Below are 21,809 nucleotides of genomic sequence, written 5' to 3'. Positions count from 1 at the left end.
GGGATCACGTCAGACAGGGAGTTTTCTGCGGGCAAAGGGCTATTTATATAATTTCAAAGTTGGAAAAACAAAAGGGTCGTAATGTTTTGCTCTAACGGAATGTTTATATGCTGTTATTCCGTTATAGCGGAATTAAACGCCAGAATAATTTTAAAAAAGGGGGGAGGAGCTGCTTCTGCGCGGTTAGAGAGAACAGAACAGAGTGCTTCGGTGTGGACAGCTGGTGGCGCGAAGAGCCGTTAGGTGACCCAAAGAAACGTTACTGTGCCGATAACAGGTAGGACGCTATATGCTGTAAATTTAATGGAAGAGATGCCCGTGTGACAACGGCCTAAGTGTCATGGGTTAATTTTTGCAGATCAGGCCTCTGTTACCACATAGGAACTCTTTCGACTCCAAGAATACTAAGAAAAAGAAAGCTTTCTGTTTCGTTTCTGTTAAAATGAAACAGATTATGTTCAGTTTCAGATATATGCCAAGGTAGACTTTTTATTTCCCTATTTCTGCATACAACAGGATCTGGGTAAGTTTTTGCTGGAGTTTTTTCTCAGAACAAACAGGTAAGGAGATATTAATTGGGAGATGGGGTCAAGGCAAGATTCTTCTAGTACTTTACTCTCCATTGTTTTTTCCTTCCTTTCCAGCTGCATTTTCTTTTGAGATATAAACATATTATTAAACTTGGGAGTGAGGTTTTCCAGTCCCTAATGATACTTAATAGCAGGGCTTTTTTCTGAGAAAAGAGGTGGTGGAACTCAGTGGGTTGCCAGCACAGGGGGCAACTCTTGGCGGGAGGTAGGGCCCCGGTACCACATGTGCGTACGCAAAGTGTGCGCACGCTCCCAGGACCGCACAATGATGTCACTTTGGATCAGCTGGAACAAAGGGGGAGTTTTTTAAAATTTAAATCGCCCTCGGCGAAAATGGTCACATGGCTGGTGGCCGCGCCCCCTGATCTCCCGACAGAGGGGATTTTAGATTGCCCTCCATGCCGCATGGCGCAGAGGGCAATCTAAACTCCCCTCTGTCCGGAGATCAGGGAGCAGAGCCACCAGCCATGTGACCATTTTCAAGAGGTGCGGAACTCTGTTCCCCCGCGTTCCAGCTGAAAAAAAGCCCTGCTTAATAGATCTATCTTTCCAACTTGCACTAGGTTACCAGTGGAAGATACTATTGGGGGTGGGGGGTTCAGCAACCTTAATTTGCATGTATTTTAACTCCCAAACATTACATATTTCTCCACTGTAAAGATGAGAGCTAGAACCTTGAGAGTGATTTTTCAAGAAGAGTAAATCTTGTATGAATTTGTGCATGTTGAGTGGGAAGGGACTTTCACAGAAAGTAAAAAAATCACTGGCTGAATGGTTACAGGGCCCTGATGCTAAATAAATTTTAAACAAAATCAAGCTGTGGTAAGTGCTTAATTGTGTTGTTATTTCAGACTGTTTATTTATTGTACCTTCACCTATTTATACACCTGCATGGTGTAGTGGTTAGAATTTTGGCCTCAACTATGGGAGACCCATGAAGCTCACTGGATGACCTTGGGTCACTCACTCTAATCTTCCTTGCAGGGTTGCAATATTCTAAGCTGCTTTGGGTCCCAATTGGGGGGGACCCACTCCTCAGGCAACAAACAATATGCATAAAACCTCAAAAATAAAAATCACTGTAATATTGTAAGTACTGTTTCCTACCCAATACGTTTGATCCCATCCTTTCCCCCAGGTAGGCTGGCCTACTTCATTCTCCATTTCCCTATTTTAGACTCACAGCAGTCCTCGGAGATATTTTGGACTGAATCTCTCCACATAAGACTCCTTGGCATATGTTCATCAAGTGTAGGGAGACACAATGTTAGCTGGGAAATGTAGTTTTAAAAGACAGAGCCCTTGGAGCTTGCTCCTCAGAGAGTTTATTTTCACCTCCACCTCCCAGAAGGCTCTGTCAATTTCACCTCTCCAATCTAAAATTGTGTGGGATCACAACCAAAGGGCAGCGAGGAATGGAAATGGGCTGGAGCTGCTTTCCAGAGCCGAGCTTGGACCTGGAGAGGTTGCAATGGGCTGAAGCTTCCCTTCTGGCATTTCACAGCCCCTTCACACAGCTCCAGTGCATAGGAAAGCCGCTTCTGTCTTTTTAAACTACCCTTCCCAGCTAACATTGCGTCTCCCAACACGTATTCTTCATGTGTCAGATGTCTCATGTAGAGAGACCAGCATGACTGCCTCAAGGTCATCTAGCCATGGATGAGTAAGGATTTTAACCTGGGGCTCCCAGATCCTTTCTGAAACTCTAACCGCTACACTACACTTGGGTCTATTCGAAATCATTATGCTAATAAGTTCTTAAATGAAACCAGGCTTTCTTATGTATTGCCAATGTAGGAAGCGATTCTATCTAAGAATCGAGTCCAGTAGCACCTTAAAGACCAGCAAGATTTCCCAGAAATAAGCTTTTGAGAGTCAAAGCTCCATTAAGAGCTCAGGGATCTGCATTACTACTTGTATCTGATTAAGGGAGCTTTGACTCTCAAAAGCTTATGCTCTGGAACATCTAATTAGTCTTTAAGGTGCTACTGGTCTTGAATCTTGCTGTTCTGCAGCAGAATAACACGGCTACATGCCTGAAACTTTACGTAAGTTTGCCTCTTTTTTTTTTTTTGGCAAGGCACCTGTGCCTTTATCTGCTGAGTCAAGTAGAAATACAGGAGGCAAAACTTTTCCTAGAACGCTGAGTGGGGAAAACTCGAAACCCTCTTTGCTTTGGCATCTGGGAGCGGTGCGCTCTCTCTTTCCCAGGTGCTCATCCCAGCTGGTTTTGCCCTGGCAGACTCAAAGCGACAGCTTAGGGAGTGGTTCAGCACTGCGTTTCGGAGCCACAGGTGCAGTGAGACACACTCCCATCCCCTCGAGCCATCGAAGTTCCGTATCATCAGCAGAGAGATCATTGTTATGGCAAACAAATAACAGAACCCGTTATATAACCAACTAGATGGAGACTCCTCGATGGTGTTTTGGTTGGTGAATTCCAAAACACGTCCATCCATCCATCACCGGATGGCAGAGGAATTCTTCCTGCTGGTTTCTCTCTCCCTTGTTTCTGCCCAGGTTTATACATTGGCAGTGCCTGCCTCTATAACAAAACAAATATCATTTATCTGGTAGTGAAGGGAAGAGGGAATGTGTTGACCCTTCCCTCAAAGACCTACAAGCCAGGTACTCCACAATAAGGAGGGGGCGATAACTGGGAGGAAGGTCTCTTTTTCCATTTTTCAGCCAACTGGAACCCAAGCTGAGTGATAAAAGTCTAAATACAATGGCAGAACTAAAACAGTCTAAAAACAATGGCAGTCTAAAACAACAAAGCCAGTAAAAAAAAACCCTGCCAGTTATAATACCCATTTCAAAGACCTCTGCCCCACCCCCAAATCAAAAAGAGCATGTCCGTCCTTAAGGCATTTCCAGTTTTTTAAAAATTATTTTTTATTTTTATTGTGGAAAATTAAAAGACAGGGCAAAAGAGGGAAAGTATCACACAACAAAAAGACAACTACAAAGAGTCAAGAATGGCCTACATAACAGTGAACAGAGCAGGGCTTTTTTTCCTGGGAAAAGAGGTGGTGGAACTCAGGACCTCACAATGACATCACTTTGGGTCAGCTGGAACAAGGGGGGAGTTTTTTAAAGTTTAAATCGCCCTCGGCGAAAATGGTCACTTGAGCATCTGTGTGTAAGATTGTCTTGTGAAGAGAGACTAGATCACTGTCTCTATGTAGACGGGAACATGTACTTTTCAGCGGAATTGCCTCTTTTTAAAAATAGACACATTGTGTGCCTTGTGGGACAGGCAGAAAGTCAGCAGGTAAAGATTTCCCCATCATTGCACCTCCTCCATGAAGGACGGGGGATGAGAAGCAGAGCGTACTGGTTTCCGGCTATTCCTGCTTTGATCATTGGCACTTGGTTCGGCCACACCCACCCACACACACACGCACACATGCCCAGCCGGTGTTGATCTTTTGTTCTCAAAATGTCCAAATTATTAAAGACACAAGTTTTCTTGAAGGAACTGGAATGCTCACCATTAAAGAAACCCTAGTTTATTATCTGCATGAGTTTTGATTACATTTTTATGCAAATAAAATTCTGAAGGAAAACAAATCATTAAAAAAAGATGAATCATGTCTATATTGTAGCAGTCTGTGCAGGCACTCCCTACATTTAACAACACATCGTTATACTGTTCTGTTGCTCTCCCTGCTTCCCCAACTGCCAAGAATTTCCAAGGAAAGCATTATCTGGGTTGGTTCACTTTGCAGGAGAGGCCATAAAAAGGTAAAGGTAGTCCCCTGTGCAAGCACGAAGTCATTACTGACCCATGGAGGGGATATCACATCACGATGTTTTCTTGGCAGACTTTTGTTACGGGGTGGTTTGCCATTGCCTTCCCCAGTCAGCTACATTTTACCCCCAGGAAACTGGGTATCAGAAGGATGGAAGGCTGAGTCCACCTTGAGCCAGCCACCTGAACCGGCTTCCACCAGGATCAAACTCAGGTCATGAGCAGAGCTTAGGCTGCAGTACTGCAGCTTACCACGCTGCACCACGGGGCTCTTAGGAGAGGCCGTGCTGGTGGTGTTTTTGCAACACTGCCGTCCAACACTAGCACCCAACAGCAATAGGTGCCTTTTTACAGTTTATGGCAGGGTGTTCTTGCAATGTGGCCTTGTGAGTTTGGCATCAGGGAATTGTGAATAGGTCTATTCGGTGAGCGTGGCCTTGAGTGGCATGCCTCAGAGGAGACCACAGGCAAAACAAATGCTCGCATTCCTTAGATCTTTCCTAGGAAATTCAAAAAGAGTCCAGTAGCACCTTTAAGACTAACCAATTTTATTGTAGCATAAGCTTTTGAGAATCAAGTTCTCTTCGTCAGATGCATGATACAAACTGGTCAAATACAGAAGAGGAGGAGGGAGAGGGGAGAGAAGGGACATATATCAGAAGGGGACAAGATGCAATTAGCGGGGAGGCAACCAAAACATTCCTTTGCTAGTAAATGTAAACATCTCCTTTTGGTGTGGAGTCAGTTTGCCGTGTTAGTTTGCAGCAGTAAAAGCATCCAATTCCTATGTAGTATAAGCCTTCGATAACCACAGCTCTCCCTGCCAGATGCATCTAGGAAATGATTCTGTTCAAACACCCAGCAGGACTTGGAGGAAGTGACCCCTGTCCCCAGCTGAAAGGAAGGGCAGATTTGCACCTCTGTGTGCAAGCACTTTAGATGCTGGAAGGGAAAAACAGAGAAAAGCAGATAAAAGACCATTGTGAGGTGGCTGGAGTCTCTTGGGAAGGCAAGATCTCTTTCTCTCTCTTCTTTCTGGGGATCTGGATAATAGCAGATCTTCTACCGTGTAGGAGCATCTCTGTGCCCTCGGCATGGTTTCCTCGGGCACTGCCCCCTGGGACCCCTCCCTGCTCAGAGAAGTGGGGAGCACGTAAATATTTTGTTGAAGACATTTTCTGGACAGCTAGAGCAGGTCTTGCAACATATTAGTTTGACAGAAGTTATTTTAAACAAATTGTCAAAAGGGGCCTGACAATTTGACTTTGGGTGATGCTTATTAGGGTATTTGTTGAGATTTTAGCAAGTGTCCACGTTCAGTCATGAAAGAGTTAAATTGTTCTGTTACTTGGTTGGTCAGTTAGTTTGCATAGAACCACTTAGCTGTTGAGTTAAGTTTCCCGCCACAGAAAGGGGAGTCTTTATGCCTAATGAAGAAGATCTGGGATTTGCTATTGGGCAATCAGTTTATGGGGGGCAATTAACTAGCAACTTATTGCTAGTTTATTGCTCTTTGTTCTCAGAGTCTAAACCCACTCTCAGGGTCTTTCTCTTTGACCACCAAGATGTAGTAGCCAGATAGTTAGCTACTTTTCACCAATCAAAAAGAGTCCAGTAGCACCTTTAAGACTAACCAATTTTATTATAGCATAAGCTTTCGAGAATCAAGTTCTCTTCATCAGATTTGATTCTCGAAAGCTTATGCTATAATAAAATTGGTTAGTCTTAAAGGTGCTACTGGACTCTTTTTGATTTTGCTACTACAGACTAACACGGCTAACTCCTCTGGATCTACTTTTCACCAATGTAACCTTTTAACCCTGATAAGCAGTAAAGTATTTTTCTAGAGCTAAACACAGGAGTCTGTTCTTATTCTATTCTAATACACGATAATCTACTTTGCTAATCAAAATCCAACATTTTTGAAAGACTGAAGGCTTAAAGGAAACCCCTAAACTGGATTTTAGGGAAAATTTCCCCTCATAAGCACATAATGGGATGAGAGCTCTCTGAACAGGAAACAGCCTTAAAAACCAGTTTTTTTTCCTCCAGGACAGTTTCCTTAGTCGTCCCCCGCCCATGGCCTTCGAGACGATCCGGAGGGGCCGTGAAAAGCTCATCACCTTCCTCCAAAGAGCACCTGATCTCATCTTGGACGACACAGCTGCCCAGGGCCTTGTTTCGGAGGCTGACTATGAAGTTTTGGATAAGTTGTCGGACCCGAAAGAGAAGATCCGCAGGCTCTTGGTTAAAGTCCAGATCAAAGGGGAACAGACCTGCCAGACGTTCCTTGAGGGCATCCGGGGCCTCTTTCCAGATCTGCCTCCGGATCTGTGGCCTCCAGCGAGTGGTGAGTTTGGGATGTGGTTCAGGTTATCTAGATCTGATTCACTGTAGCCTTGTACATGTGACCTGTCTTAACTCGGAGCTGAATGCAGTTTAAGTGAGGTAGGAATGCCAACTCCAGGTTGAGAAATTCCTGGAGATTTTGTGGGTGGAGCCTGGGGAAGGAGGGGTTTGTGGAGGGGAGGGACCTCATCAGGATATACTGTCATAGCCTCCACATTCCAAAGTAGCCAGGGGGACTGATTTCTGTGGCCTGGGGGATCAGCTGTAATTCTGGGAGATCTTCAGCTACCATCCGGAGGTTAGCAACCCTAGGGCTGGACTGGGATGCTCCATCCCACTCCAGCTCTGCACACATTTCCCTGTACACTGAGAGCCAAGCTACAAGTGACGCCTGGCACAGGTTGGACACTTGTCAGCTTCCCTCAAGTTTTGATGGGAAATGTAGGCATCCTGGTCTTGCAGCTGTAATGGAGAGCCAAGCTGTAAAACCAGGACGCCTACATTTCCCATCAAAACTTGAGGGAAGCTGACAAGTGTCCAACCTGTGTAATAGATCCAGAGGAGTTAGCCGTGTTAGTCTGTAGTAGCAAAATCAAAAAGAGTCCAGTAACACCTTTAAGACTAACCAATTTTATTTTATTGTAGCATAAGCTTTCGAGAATCAAGTTCTCTTCATCAGATGCCTGATCCGAACTGTATTTGACCAGTTCGGATCAGGCATCTGATGAAGAGAACTTGATTCTCGAAAGCTTATGCTACAATAAAATAAAATTGGTTAGTCTTAAAGGTGCTACTGGACTCTTTTTGATTTTGCAACCTGTGTAAGGCATCACTTGTAGCTTGGCTCTGATATGTCCTACGTGTCTCTCATGAAGATCCGTCTGTGTCTATGAACCTTTAAATGCTTTTAATTCCTGAATCTTACTACATAATCCAAATTCTGTCCTAAGATGTGATGCATTTCAAAACAGATGACATGCAAATCTGCATGTATTTTGTTTAATTGGTATAATTCTGCAAACTGTGCAGCAGGACAAGAACTACATACATCACTGGTGGCTTTGACCACTAGAAATCCAGCCCCCTGCTGCTAGTTTTTGAGGTTTTGCCAAGTATCCATTCCTTTCCTTAAAAACAAAGAAAGAGTAGTGGAAACTTTCAGGGCCTTGAATTCTGTGCCAGTATCAAACTGTGCCATAAGATTATAGAAAAGCCTATGTATATATGAAGAAGGTGGAATATCCTGCTACAGACAGACAGACAGACAGATATGGTGAGCCAGTTTGGTGTAGTGGTTAAGAGCGCAGGCAGGGGCGGCGCTAGGGTTTGCCGTGCTCGCGGCTGGCTGGCCAAGTGCCCCCCCACGCGTGCACGAGCACGCGCGCACCTGCCTGCGTGATGACGTCATGCGTGACGTCATCATGGGAGCGCACGTGCCGCTGCCGGCCCGATCACTGCGGCGGGCAGCCTCCGAGCTTTCCCGCTCGGTTGCCTCCGCTGCAGCAGATGCCTGCCCGCGGTGGCTGCGCCCGGCCGGGGGCTTGTGCTGGCGGCGGCGGCGCGGGGTGGGAGGAATAGGAGGCTTCTGCTTTGGGGGGCGCGCTCTCGCCCCCCGCGCCTCTTCCAGCGCTCCCTCCGGCACCCCGCGCCTGCGGCCACCGCCTACCTGGCCTCAATAGGCGTGCTGCCCCTGAGCGCAGGACTCTAATCTGGAGAACCAGGTTTGATTCCTCCACTTGAAGCCAGCTGGGTGACTTTGGTCAGTCACAGCTTCTAGGAGCTCTCAGCTCCACTCCCCTCACAGGGTGTTTTGTTGTGGGGATAATAATGACATACTTTGTAAACCGTTCTGAGTGGGTATTGAGTCATCCTGAAGGGCGGTATATAAATTGAATGTTGTTGTTGTTGTTATAGTTGAATCCAGTGAGAAGTAATATCATTTTGCAGATGTATTTGTTCAGATAATATTGAACTTCATTTAATAACTATATACAGAAAAGCGAATGGCAAACTATGAAACTTATTCATGACTTGTACATAAGAGAGAGACAGTTACAGTAACATACCTTTTTTTTTAACCTACACAAAAGGAATGTTCATTCACAGCAGGAAGGGGCCAGTTCAATAACAACAGATAAACAAACTGACACTATACAAAGTATCAAGCCCCCTTTCCATCTGCAAGTACTTTTCACTCTTTCTATTCAAATTAGGCTACACTGATTTATTCCAACAAATGCAGCATCTAACCTCTGCTGTGCTTTTTGATTTTGTATCTACCCTTGCAAGAAACTTCTAAGGTGCCCCATTACCGCCATTTCACAAGAAGGAAAACTGAGGCTAGTAGTGACTTTCTCAAAAGTACCCGGATGGTTTAGGTGAGGATCTGGGTTTAATCTGTGCCAGGGTTCAGCCGCAGAAGCCATTTTTCAGAAGTAGAACTCAAAGTTTATTTTTGAAAGATTAATATATTCCATTCACAATTTCTTGCGAAAATTAAGTTTTAGTCTACATGAATCTGGGAATAAAGGGAAAGTTATGGAAATTCTGTGGACATATGATTCCCAATACCAGTTCAGCTCCATTCTGCCCATAGCAAATTGATTTAAGAGACAAAATGGGAGTGTGAGAAAGTATGTTAGAAAAAGGCTTGTAAAAGACAGACATGTTGGGGGGGGGTGACTCAGAAATCAGGATCACAAACTTGGTACACTAGAAAGAATAATAAAAATGAAGTGGAGTGGCCCAAGTGTATCAATTCCATCCTGGTTTGGGGACAGAAGGGGGTAGTCTTTTGTGTTTTGTGGGGGTGGGGAAAAGGCGTTGGTAGAGTTGCCAGCTCCTGATTGGGAAATTCCTGGAGATTTTGGGAATGGAGCCTGAAGAGGCAGGGATTTGGAGAGGAGAAGGATCTCCATGGGGTATAATGTCATAGAGGTCACCCTTCAGAGCAGCCATTTTCTCCAGGGGGGACTGATCTCTGTGGCATGGAGATCAGTTGTCATTCCAGGAGAGCTCCAGCCACTACCTGGAGGTTGGCAATCCTAGGTGTTGGTAAGGACTGGGAACCAGGATTGCCAAACTCTGTCCTTGTGCTTGCTGCTGGCTCTGAGCCACTTAATTCCTGTCTCTCACTTTTCGTTTCTCCAGGGCAATAGCTTTCCTTGATATTTGATGACTAACCCCAACAGTAAACTTTGAGAGCAGAACTTCCTATAACTTAGTCCATGACACAGACAGACTTCCTTCTTCCATTTTGCTAGAGCTGTGAAAATATTGTTAAGCGCTTCTGCTTTCTGAGAGCAACACATATCTGAGAGCAATACGTATTTGAGAGCAATACATATCTGTCAGATCTTGTTAATTTGCAAATCTCCCGGTAGAGCATCTAGAGAGTAAAGGCAGGCAAGACATATAACCAAACCACTGATCTGGCATTAGATTCCCAGGCAAGTGATTGTGCCTCCCATAGCCCCTCTCTGGATGCTTTCCAGTGAGGATAAAAAACCTGCCTTGTGCTGAGCTGGACCCATTGGCCACTGATAGGCTGTGGCTTTTCAGAGCCTAACTAGGTACCGAGCATCTGTTTAAATATCTAAGGAAAGCATGTGTGTGTGCTGACTGCTTTATTTTCTCTCCGTCCCAGCCCCCCCCACAAAGCATGGATACCATGAGTTTCTCTACACAAGACATCTAACACATAAAGAACACGTGTCAGGAGATGCAATGTTAGCTGGGAAGGGTAGTTTAAAAAGACAGAGCTGGCAAAGGGCAAAGGCTTTGTGATACACTGGAGCTGTGTGAAGGGGCTGTGAAACGCCAGAAGGGAAACTTCAGACCATTATAACCTCTCCAGGTCCAAGCCCAGCTCTGGAAGGCAGCTCCAGCCCATTTCCATTCCTCTCTGCCCTCTGGTTGTGATGCCACACAGTTTTAGACTGGAGAGGTGAAATTGACAGAACCTTTGGGGAGGTGAAGATAAAATTAACAAACCCTCTGAGGAGCGATCTCCACCGGCTCTGTCTTTTAAAACTACCCTTCCCAGCTCACATTGCATCTCCCTACACTTGACGAACACGTGCCGAGGTGTCTTGTGTAGCTGGCAGGTTGATTTCTAGTTTAGGAAACTGCCTCTTGATCATTCTTGATTATTGTTAGCAAGATAGAGATTCTGAGTGTGTGTCCTGTTCAGTTGCCCAGCCCTTTCTCGCCATCTCAAAAAAGCAGCGAGCAAACGAGGCATTCCTATACATCATTCCAAATTCTTCAGCCATAAGATCAATAAATTCTGACAGCGAGGAAGACAACTGCAAGAGGGAAGGACTGGGGTGCGGGCAATAAGGCATGTACGTGAACAATTGCATTTACGCGAACTTGGGCTTCAGTACACTAGGGATATTTGGAAAGCAACAAGGACCTGACCTCTTCTGCATGTTGTCAGTGTGAACCATGGAGGAACCTTGTTAATTTTGAGCAATACTTGCATTTCTGGTTCGTACTGATGCAATCTGGGTGATTTTTTTCCTCCATTTGAGATTTCACCATCCCCCTGATAATGAACTATGAGCCAAATTTGTCACTTGGCATAATACTGATTATTGGTTTCCTCCTTAGACCTCTTATTTTTGGCTTTTTGTCATCGGCTTTGGACCCACACAGAGGTCAGCTACAGGATATGAAGCTTCCTTTAACTACTACTAACTGTATTAGTAGACCATCTGTTCAATACTGGGGAACTGTTGGCTAAGGATTTTCTCCATCTTTTCTACTTCCCATCTTTCAGGTGATCAGGTGCTAATAATGGCTGATGGCAAAGACTATAGGCAGGAATAATTGTTGAAGAAGGAAAAATATCTGTCTTTGACAGTCACACATCTACTTTTTATTCCTTCCTGTGTTCCTGGCATAATTTAAGGGTATTACTCCTTAAGCTTTCAAGATGGGTCTGTTTTTCTGCTCTAAATCTATGTCTTGAATGTTGCAATATTTAAAATGAGGGTGCTACCACATGCCAAAGATTCTTTTCCTTGCTTTCGACTCATGTTGGGAGGACTATAACAGCACTACAACATGTGCTATCTCTGGAAAACGAAAAGATAAATTTGAATTGGAAGCAGAAGCACAGAAAAACCTCCATGAGGAAAGAGCAATTTCAAATTAATGATTCAGGATGACATGGGTAGATTTTCCCTGAATGGACTTCCAATGAAAGGGGCAGGACATGACCAGAGATTGACCTGTGAAGAAGTACTGGATGTTCTCCTACCCATTCATCCAGCTTGCCTAAACGTTATTAACAAAAATATTTTCTGTATAAATAGAAGTCTTTTTTAAAAAAGTTATGAAAATTATGAAACATTACTTTTTAAAAAGGATAGGTTATAGAAAGGTGAGTAACAAAGGCAAAAGAAGGGAAGTGCTGTAGCATAATGGTTAATTGTTTGGGTTGCGAATCAGCACTCTGCTAGTTCGACTCCCACTACTGCCATGAGCTCAGCAGGCGGCCTTGGGTAAGCCACTTCTCTCAGCTCCCCAGCTGTATCGTGAGGATAACAACAACATTGACTTTGTTCACTGCTCTGAGTAGGGCTGCCAGACCCCAGGGGAATTGCCCCAACTTACCTGGCCAGTGCACCTTCCATGCGCGCCCCCCTTTGGAGCTGCGCACCCCCGTGCACAGCCACTGCCAGGATGCCTGTTTTGGCATGGATCGGGGCCACTGGATCCGCGCCCAAACAGGAGCGGATTGGGCCTGTTTTGGCACAGATTGGGCCCATTGTGAGCCCCTGCTGAGCGCAGGAATGCTCCCATGCTTTGCAGGAGCCCAAAATGGGCCCAATCTGTGCCAAAACGAGCCCAATCCGCGCCCATTTTGGCGCAGATTGGGCCCGTTTTGGTGTGGATCAGGCCCGTTTTGGGCTGCTGCGAAGTGCAGGAGCGTTCCTGCGCTCCGCAGCAGCCCCCAACGGTGCAAGCTAGGGGGCTGCGTGATGACATCACTTCAAAGTGATGTCATCATGCTTGGAGGAGCATGTGCGTGAAGCATGCACGCACCCCCCCCCCCAGGTAAGAGCCAGGCCCCAATCTCCCGCTGGGAGATTGAGGGGGCCTGGCAACCCTAGCTCTGAGTGTGGCATTAATCTGTTCAGAAGGGCGGTATATAAGCACACTATTGTTGTTATTAGGGGGCGCTATATTTATGATTTCAAACATTAACATATCAAACAAAACAACAGAAACTGTGCAAATACTGGAACCCACCACCAGAGAACCACTGGAACAGCATAGAGTTTCACACCCCCTCTTCTGCCTCTTCCTCACACACAAAAAGTCTCCAAAATGTACATAGAGAGCTACAACACTCTCTTCAAGCTTCTTGAAGGTAATGGTCAGATGTTGATCCAAAGATTGACCCTATCAGTTTAATTCCATCTTTCACATGAACACTAGATAAATTCTGTGATGGAAAGAAGATTGAGGACATAGGTTTGTAAAGATTTTTGGTTGGCAATGGGTGTAAAGATTTTAGCAGAGATCTGGTTGACAGTGTTGCCTAATGCAAATCTACAATTCTGTGGTATCCTGAATCAAAGACAACTGATTAGTTAATGGTTACAGACCAGGAGGTCCAGAAGATATTTACATGTCTGTAAGCCTGTACTGGAAAAAGGGTTTGGGGCCTAGGAGCTAGGTCTGATTAATAGACTGCAGATACATAGATAGACCAGACTAGCATATAACTGAGCTGTACCTAGAGTTGTATCAATTTGCATGTTTAGCAAAGGCTCATGGGGCATGTGTATTAAAAAAGAGGTCACCATGAGTAGGAGAGGTGGTATAATACAGGACTAGGCTAGCTGGAAAGACAGGAGAGGGAGAGATTAAAGTTGATTCTACTATTCTTTGGAAGGCAAATCTTGTTTCCAAGTGTTGGAGTGATGATCATAGAGTTAATGCTGGTGGCTGGAAGAACTGAACTCTTCTTTCTAACAAAACAGCAGTAGCTGGGAAGAGCTCAAAAAAGAGCAAAGAACAGAAATTGCTGGCACTTCAACTTGTTGAGTGCTTCAGACCAGCACCCTAGTACAGAGCTGCCCCACTTCCATCTTGCTAGGAGAAAAGGGGAACTGATCCTAGGGCAATAAGCAAGCTCCAGGATTCAGACAGCATCTTCACAGAGTCCTGCTGTGGCAAGGCCTTTTGGATATTTCGGATGCTGTTCCAGGCCTAGCCTCTGGCCAAATCCACAGAACTGTCTGTGCACTTTACCAAGGGATTGTGGGTAGGACTGTGTTCTGGGATCACTGGTTACTGATACTTGGGGAATTTTTCATAGCTGTGTTTAAATAAATTGCATTTATATTTTGAATTGGTAAACATATTTCTAGACATGGGAATCTGGGAGTTACGTGTCCTTCTGGTGGTAACACTCCAGATCTACAGATAGCCCTAGTGGGTTCTCGAACGTGTTCATATATCAATTAGACTGGAAGATGACATGAAATGAAAATAAATGATGTTAACTTTTCGCATAGGAAAATAAACTCTAATGGTATTGACTGTATTTGTTCTTTAGATTATGTCCAGGTGGTACGGTTTGTGAAAACGCACCAGGCAAGCTCAGTTACTTAACCTCACACTAAAGGGTTGTTCCGTCATATATAAAACCTGATTTTAAGTTTCACTTTCTTTTATTTATTAATTTTTCAAGTGCGTGTTGGAAAAAAACACAAAGTTAAACAGCATGCTTATGTTCCAATTAAAATTGCTCACCTGGAAAGCAAGAACACACATGGGGTGGGGGATTATAACGGGCAACATAGCAGATGGTGTGAATTGTGATCTCCACACACACACACCCCAACTGACCATCTTTCCCTGCAGTTGCAAGTTGCGTACCTTCCCTCATGCGCATCTGTGGATGTTGATAGTGACCTCAATCATGATCCTGCTCATGGTTCATTCCATAGTGTTCTGGAAGAAACAAGACAATGGATTTCCCATTAGGCAATATATGTCTGTCTTATTTTCTGCATTGATGACAGAGGTGGGTTCTTTTGGACTGAAGTGCTTCCTCAAAACCAACCACTGTCGGCATTTAAAACCTGGAATGCATCCATTGTTATCCCACCATCATACCATTAACTACTCACGCCGTGCAACCTGCTTAGCCAGTTGTGGTGGGGCCAAAGGAGAATGTGGTGTGTGTTTTTTTTCCTGGACAGTGTGCATAACTTCACGTCACACACGTGGCCAGCACAAAGCTCTGTCTCTTCTGTGTCTAACAACACTGTCACATTCATAGTCTGTGTCTAACAATACTGTCACATTCAGGACAACAGGATTCCCCAGTTGTCCTGGGTTCCATATCTGCCATTCTATCAAAGGAAAACATCCACAGCCTGCATAGCACAGCAGTTCAACCAGTCCCCTGTAATGGTGGTTTACTGAAATATTGTTTTCTGGTCCCTAAGAGTAGTGATCTGCTGTGTTCAGACACTGCATTTGTGAGTGTCCAGTATTTACCCAAGAACTTTTGCATCTTGTCTTCAAAGTAAGCTTTATGTCTAATTTTGGGGAGAGGGCTGTGTTTTAGTTTCAAGGGGGCTTAGAGTACAGCAGGCTCACTCTGGAGTGACTGGATGCATTAATCAGCCAAGTGCATTCCTGGACCCTCTCCTGGACCCGGTGTGCTTTTGCAGTCAGAAAAAGGCAGTGGGAGGTGGGTTGTTTCTCTTACTGCTGGAGACATACAGGTGGTAAGACTAACAGCCCACGCACCTACCTCTTTTTTGCCAGTAAAAATACACTGGGTGCAGGGGAGGGAATCACAAAGCCTTTCCCAGCTCTGCATGTGCTATGGAGCCTGTCCCCCCCCACACACACACTAATTTGAAGGTGAGCACCATTCACTTGTTAAATGTGTTTCCCCCAACCTAACTCTCATTTCATGTCTCGCGTAATCAGACCCTAAGGGTTTGATCTAATCTCCTAGTCTTACCCCTTAGTAACTCCATCACAAAGGCTCACCCTTTTCAGGGAATGCATTCCATAACTCTGAACCATAGAAGTGTAATGTATATGTGACACAAAAACACAGCAGCTGCACTGTGCCTGTTGTGCTTCCCGTGTACAGTCACCCAGGCTCCCTGCGTAATACTGCATACCCATATCTTGTATGCATGACCTGAAATTGCAGCCTCTTACATTATGGGGTGGCATTAACATCTACAGCATCCATAGTCTGCATAATAGAGCTGCTGTAGCACAGTGGTTAAGTGGTTTGGCTGCAAATCAACACACTACTGGTTCGAATCCCACTACTGCCATGAGCTCAGTAGGTGGCCTTGGGTAAGCCACTCCTCTCAGCCCAGCTCCCCAACTGTATTGTGGGGATAATAATAACACTAACTTGTTCACTGTTCTGGATGAGGCACTAATCTGTCTAGAAGGGCGGTATATAAGTGCTATTATTATTCGATTTATCCGAAACACAATCAACAATAGGCAGAGGTCACATGTTATTATTGATTGGCCTTGCTAAGCTGATACAAGTTTTCACTGGAGACCTAAGTATCAACCAGATATCAGTGTAATATGTATGCTGTTCCAAGAAGCACCGTCTTTTGCAGTTCTGTAGGTGTTATGTCAGAAAGCTGCAGTTTTTCCATATGAATTGCAAAGTTTTTTGAGATGGTTCCAAGTGCCCTGATGACAATGGGGACTAATGTTGTATTCTTCTTCCATAGTCGGGTGGTTTCTATTTCCAGATCTCTATATTTAATCATTTTTTCTTGTTTTTTTCCGACTCTGGCATCCCCATGAATTGCAATGTCGATTATCCAGACTTTTCAATTTTCCATGACTGCTATGTTTGGTGTATTATGTTCAAGGTGCCGATCAGTCTGAATTCTGAAATCCCACAAGATCTTGACTTGTTCATTTTCTAGCACTTTTTCCACCTGATAAATTCTTTGATACTGGCAAGTTACACTTTTTACACAATAAGCAATGAATCAGCTTTGTGGCCCTGTCATGTCTAGCTTTGTAGTCCGTCTGTGCAATTTTGCTGCATTCAGAGATAAGGTGGGACACAGTTTCATCTTTTTCCTGGCACAGTCAACATTTTGGATTTTCATTGATTTTCTGAATTTTGGCTTTCATAACATTCGTTTGCAATTGTTGTTGCTATTGTTGTTATATCCGACCATGCCCAGTCCTGCTGTTCCATTCCAAGGGTGTCACATGTCACTTTGCTGACATTTAGTATTGCCCCCGGCCACAAGCATAAGTGAGGTGTGTGGGTTATACGCAGATTCAACATAAGTACCCCATAATGGTGCGTGTGTGTGGTTTCAAACTGTACAGAGGTAAAGACCCCTCCCTAGGGGTCTCAGGGCCATCCATGGCTGAAGTATACTTCTTCTCTTTTTTGACCCTGAGTGTCCCAACCCTTGCTGACAGGGACTTGACAGCAAACTGTAATGTATCTCAGAGCCGGAATACACACCCTGAGGCACCCCCATACACACACCCTTCACTCACTCATGCCTGTCATAAATATGGAATTTTGGAAGGAATTTAATAACTCTTTCTGAGAACTGGAAAATAAGACCAGGGGGCTGGGAGAGGAGGTAAATCCTGGAAAGACTTGGCACATTTTTTAAGATTCTTGAGCAATGATACTAAAGTGCTGGGGGGAGGTTTAGGATGGAAATCTCTTTTTCTTATATGTATGGGGGGGACAAGGGATAAAGCAACTGATTAGAAGAAACCTTCACCCATCTATAGTTCTTTTATTCTTCTTTTATTCTTTTAGCTTGCTCCCCTCTAGCATGCTCAGATCTAAATGGAGGATGTAATCCTGCCATTTTGGACAACGGTGGGCCAAAAAATCCAGAAGTGGAAGAAGCGAAAGTGAAAGACGAGTTATTGGCTGAGGATTCTAAAGGTACATGAACATTTTCTAATATGTGTTCTCATTTCCTGTGGCAGAACATGGCTTGGCTCTCTCTCCCCCTTTATCCTTACATTTATTATTATTTTTTTCATTTTTATCCCACCTTTCTTCCAAGCAGGTTTAGGTGGTGTACATGGTTCTGCCTTCCCCGTTTAATCCTCTCAACAACCCTGTGAGGTAGGATAGGCCGCCAGAGAGTAAGTGGCTGAAAGTCATCCAGCCCTCTTCATGGCAGTGTGGGGCTTTGAACTTGGGTGTTGCAGACCCTAGTCTGACACACCACCATTACACCATGCTGGCTCTCCAGGCTCCCTTTCTGCTAGTCTAGGTCACGCTAGGTCTTACATGCCAGCCCCCAAACCAGTCTCTATGATATTATCACTGTGCAAATTAAAATGAAAAAGGAAGTCAGTTTCCAAATGACATTAGTCACCCTGTTATATGTAGGAAGGACAATCCCCTTTTAGCAAGGGGAGATGTTGCATCCTCCAACAAATGTACAGTCTGACACTCTATTACATCACACTGGCTGTTATGCAAATTTTATCAATTCTTCAGAATAAGCAGCCTTGCTCTGTCATTGCTATGACTTCATGATAATGATAAGATTTTAAAGTCGGCTTCCATAACTCAACCGCACAAAAATCTTTGCATCATCACAATTAAAACATGCCTTTCCCCCCAGAAATCATGAAGAATACTAATATGAGGAATGATAAGTATTAAACTTGATTCAGTCTATGGGTCTCTCTGGTGAATCATCTTGCAAAGGCTGTTGTGTGCCCTCTGGAGGCTGCAGAATCCAAACTCTGGCAGACTGTTTTGTTTAAGAACACTCGGGTCACGTAGATAGAAAATCTAACTAGTGATTTTTCTTTCTTTGTTAAGACCATTTTACATTCCCAAATAATACTTTTGTGTGAACACCAGTCTTCTGATTTCAAAGAATAAAGCCCATTTGAACTGTTCTTAGCCTGAATGCTACTTTAATTGGTTGTTTGAATCAGGCTTTAAAATGTACTACTGCAGTTTTTAAGTGTGGAGAAACTTCCATTTCAAAAACTCATGATTAGATCTATTGACAAAAGAGAAGACTTGAGCGTAGGGTTGCCGACTGGCCTACAGAAAAATGTCCGGTCCTTCTCTTAAGAGCTGAATGTCTGGAAATGGGCAGTTCAAGCTTTTCATGGCATAGACATCACTAACATCATCTGGTAAATAATGGCTGTTTCCACACGGCTTACCTTTTGCCAGAACACAGAGTTTCATGCGCGAAATTGCGCCAGGAAGACGCTGTTATCGCTCAATTTTGCATGAGAACACGCTGTGTTCCGGCAAAAGGTAAGCTGTGTGGAAACGGCCAATATCTTATTACACCTCTGTTAAAGGGACAGGACATTTTTTTTCTTCAGGCCTGTTGGCATCCCTGTTTGAGCCTTGGAGCAAGCGGTGTTCTGCAATCTTATGTAGGGACAGGTAGACTGGTATTTTGTCCTCCACCAACCACAGTTTCATACTCTCCTTCCAAGGGTCCTAGAATGACATATCTGGTTCTTCCCTCCTGTTTTATTCTGACAAGAACCCTGTGAGACGTGTTAGGCTGAAGGAGAGAAAGAAGCCTAAAGTCACTCAGTGAGTTTCATGGCTAAATGGAGATTTGAACACCCAACATTTTAATTATTCTCTCATGTTAGACTCCTTCCCCCTCTTGATAATAACAACAACATTCGATTTATATACCGCCCTTCAGGACAACTTAATGCCCACTCAGAATAGTTTACAAAGTACGGCATTATTATCCCCACAACAAAATACCCTGTGAGGTGGGTGGGGCTGAGAGAACTCCAGAGAGCCGTGACTGGCCCAAGGTCACCCAGCTGGCTTCAAGTGGAGGCGTGGGGAATCAAACCCGGCTCTCCAGATTAGAGTCCCGCTCTCTTAACCAGTACACCAAACTGGCTCTCAGTAGCTCTGTAAGGGGATGGCACCAGAACCTATGCCATCCTGGGATGATAGTATATGCTGTAGAGGCTAGTAAACACTAGTGATAGCCTGCTGAGGGAGACTGGCCAGTTGGCAGCTGGCCCTTTCTCACAGAAATACATCACTTAAACAATCTTGTGATTTTTCAGGCCGCAGATTTGCAACCAATCCATTTGCAACCCTTTTATCAACAGCTGCCCATACACACACATTCTCTGTGGTGGCCCTCACCTTATGGAATGGCCTGCCAGAAGAGGTCAGGGAAGCTTCCACTCTCTTAACTTTTACAAACTATGCAAAACCAAGTTATTTAGGAGGGTTTTTTCCAAAGATAATAGGGACATACTGTAAGAAATGGTTCAGATAGATGCTTTGGTAAAGGGACAAGGGCTGTATATGACTGTGTACTTGTGTCTATCGCTGTACGTATGACCCTACTGGGTAGTTTCCATGTTGTTTCATATGTCGTATCAAATTGCTTATGTTTTGTTTTCCACATTGTTTAAGCTCTGTCTTTGGATTTCGGCTTGTTTTCAAATTCCTGCAATCCATACCCTGTTGCCTTGTTTATTCAATGTCCCAGCCATTGATCATAATGACTTATACTCTGTAATCCACCTTGAGTTTCAGTGACAAAGATGAACTATAAATAATGTAAATAAAAATTAAAAATAAATAAATAAATAGTATTGTGCCAGCCCAAAAACCTGTATCTGGTTTATTTTGAATGGTGCATGAAATTCTTACCCCCTCCCGCCCAACCAATCACATAAGTTCCTCATCTTCCAAGGCCCCATGTAGGATTTTCCATATCTTGTTTCCTTGGATTTCTGCCCATCCTGAACCTCACAGCCTAAGCCCTGTGGTTTCCTCTCATCCAAATGGATGTTTTACTTCCCTTTCTGCTGTTCAGCATTCCGTGTCTGAACCTTCCCCTTCAGCATTTAGAACAATCATGAGTATTCCCTGTAATAGCACAGCACCGAGTAGCTGGAGTAGAGAAGGAAGCACACAAAAGTTGATATATTATCCCCTGTGGCTTGTCTTGATGATATTCTCATGTCTTAAATAACAAGTAACTACTAATCCTCCTCCTTAATTTTCTGGGTTTTTTCCCTCTTTCAGATGAAGAATTGGAAAATGTACCTGGTGGGCAAGAACTTGGTCAGGAACCAATGGAGACAGAAATGTTTGATGGTGAGGATTGGTTGCCCCAGGATTCTCTGAGAAATTTTTTGAAGAAAATTATAGGTTGGATGCAAAGTTACTTTGAAGTAAGCTGTTTTCACATGAACAAAGCAAGCAGTGCTAGGTATTAAGTTCTGAAATGACTAACTCACTCCTGTACTACCCATATACTCAGTATTTAGAACAATACTCCCTTCTCCTTCTGCAGAAGGCCGTTTAGTGACATTGTATGTGAATATTAATATTATTTCTAAAATCTTACAGTAGGTAGCCATTGTAGGTAGAGCTAATTCTTTCATGTGTACAATCTAAAGATGGAACGAGTTGGTCTTATCCTGTGTTTCCTTCATAAATATATAGAAGGGGCGGGAATTTCTTAGAAAAGAGAATCACTGAGAAAGAAGAGGATCCTTTAACCTTCTAACACCCTCTGATTCCTCTTTGCTACTATAAATATTAAAATCAGATCTTAATGGTTCCTCAGTAAAGGCCTGGGGAACAAAGCAGCAGTATAACTTCAACCAAAACAGTTGCCCTGGGTAAAACAACTGACAGTATTCATAGTTACTTTGCTGTGAGAAGGCAGAGTGAAATAGCTTTCTCATCTTCACACATACTTCCTCCCCAATGTGGTACAAAAGTATGTAAGCTGGTGAACAAAGAAGCCAAAAGGAAAGGAGTCCTTGAGAGGAGGAAGGAAAGCAAATTTCCCTTCAGAAAAAAGAGGTGCCACTGCAGTAAAGGCCCTGCTTCTCATGGTCAAAATTATGTGTTCTTGCAATGAGGGCCTATGATGCTTCACCATCTAACCACAACTTTGACACACAGCCTGATACCGATTGTGTAACTGTCTGACACACATTTCAAAATGTTTGTTGCTCTCTTGCTCAGCCTCCTCCAGCCCCAGGCAAATCCGCCTCTTACTTCCAAAGTTTTTATGCCTCATAAGTAATAACAACTCCCTTTTCCACAGGAGGAGTTAAAA

General features: G+C 44.0%; 1 protein-coding gene across 1 annotated transcript; it reads left to right on the top strand.

Annotated features, from left to right (window-relative positions):
* Window positions 1-451: 451 nt before the first annotated feature.
* On the top strand, window positions 452-21,807 carry LOC129339549 (nucleolar protein 3-like). Its single transcript, XM_054994130.1, has 5 exons — window positions 452-523; window positions 6,397-6,694; window positions 17,513-17,644; window positions 20,762-20,833; window positions 21,716-21,807. The coding sequence occupies exons 2-5, from the start codon at window positions 6,424-6,426 to the stop codon at window positions 21,805-21,807; spliced, it is 567 nt and encodes a 188-aa protein (XP_054850105.1). The 5' UTR covers window positions 452-523; window positions 6,397-6,423.
* Window positions 21,808-21,809: the final 2 nt, after the last annotated feature.

Source organism: Eublepharis macularius, chromosome 12 (assembly GCF_028583425.1).
Source record: "Eublepharis macularius isolate TG4126 chromosome 12, MPM_Emac_v1.0, whole genome shotgun sequence".
NCBI classification, from domain to species: domain Eukaryota; kingdom Metazoa; phylum Chordata; class Lepidosauria; order Squamata; family Eublepharidae; genus Eublepharis; species Eublepharis macularius.
Note: the sequence above shows the minus strand (reverse complement) of the source record. Positions and strands in the feature narration are given on the sequence as shown.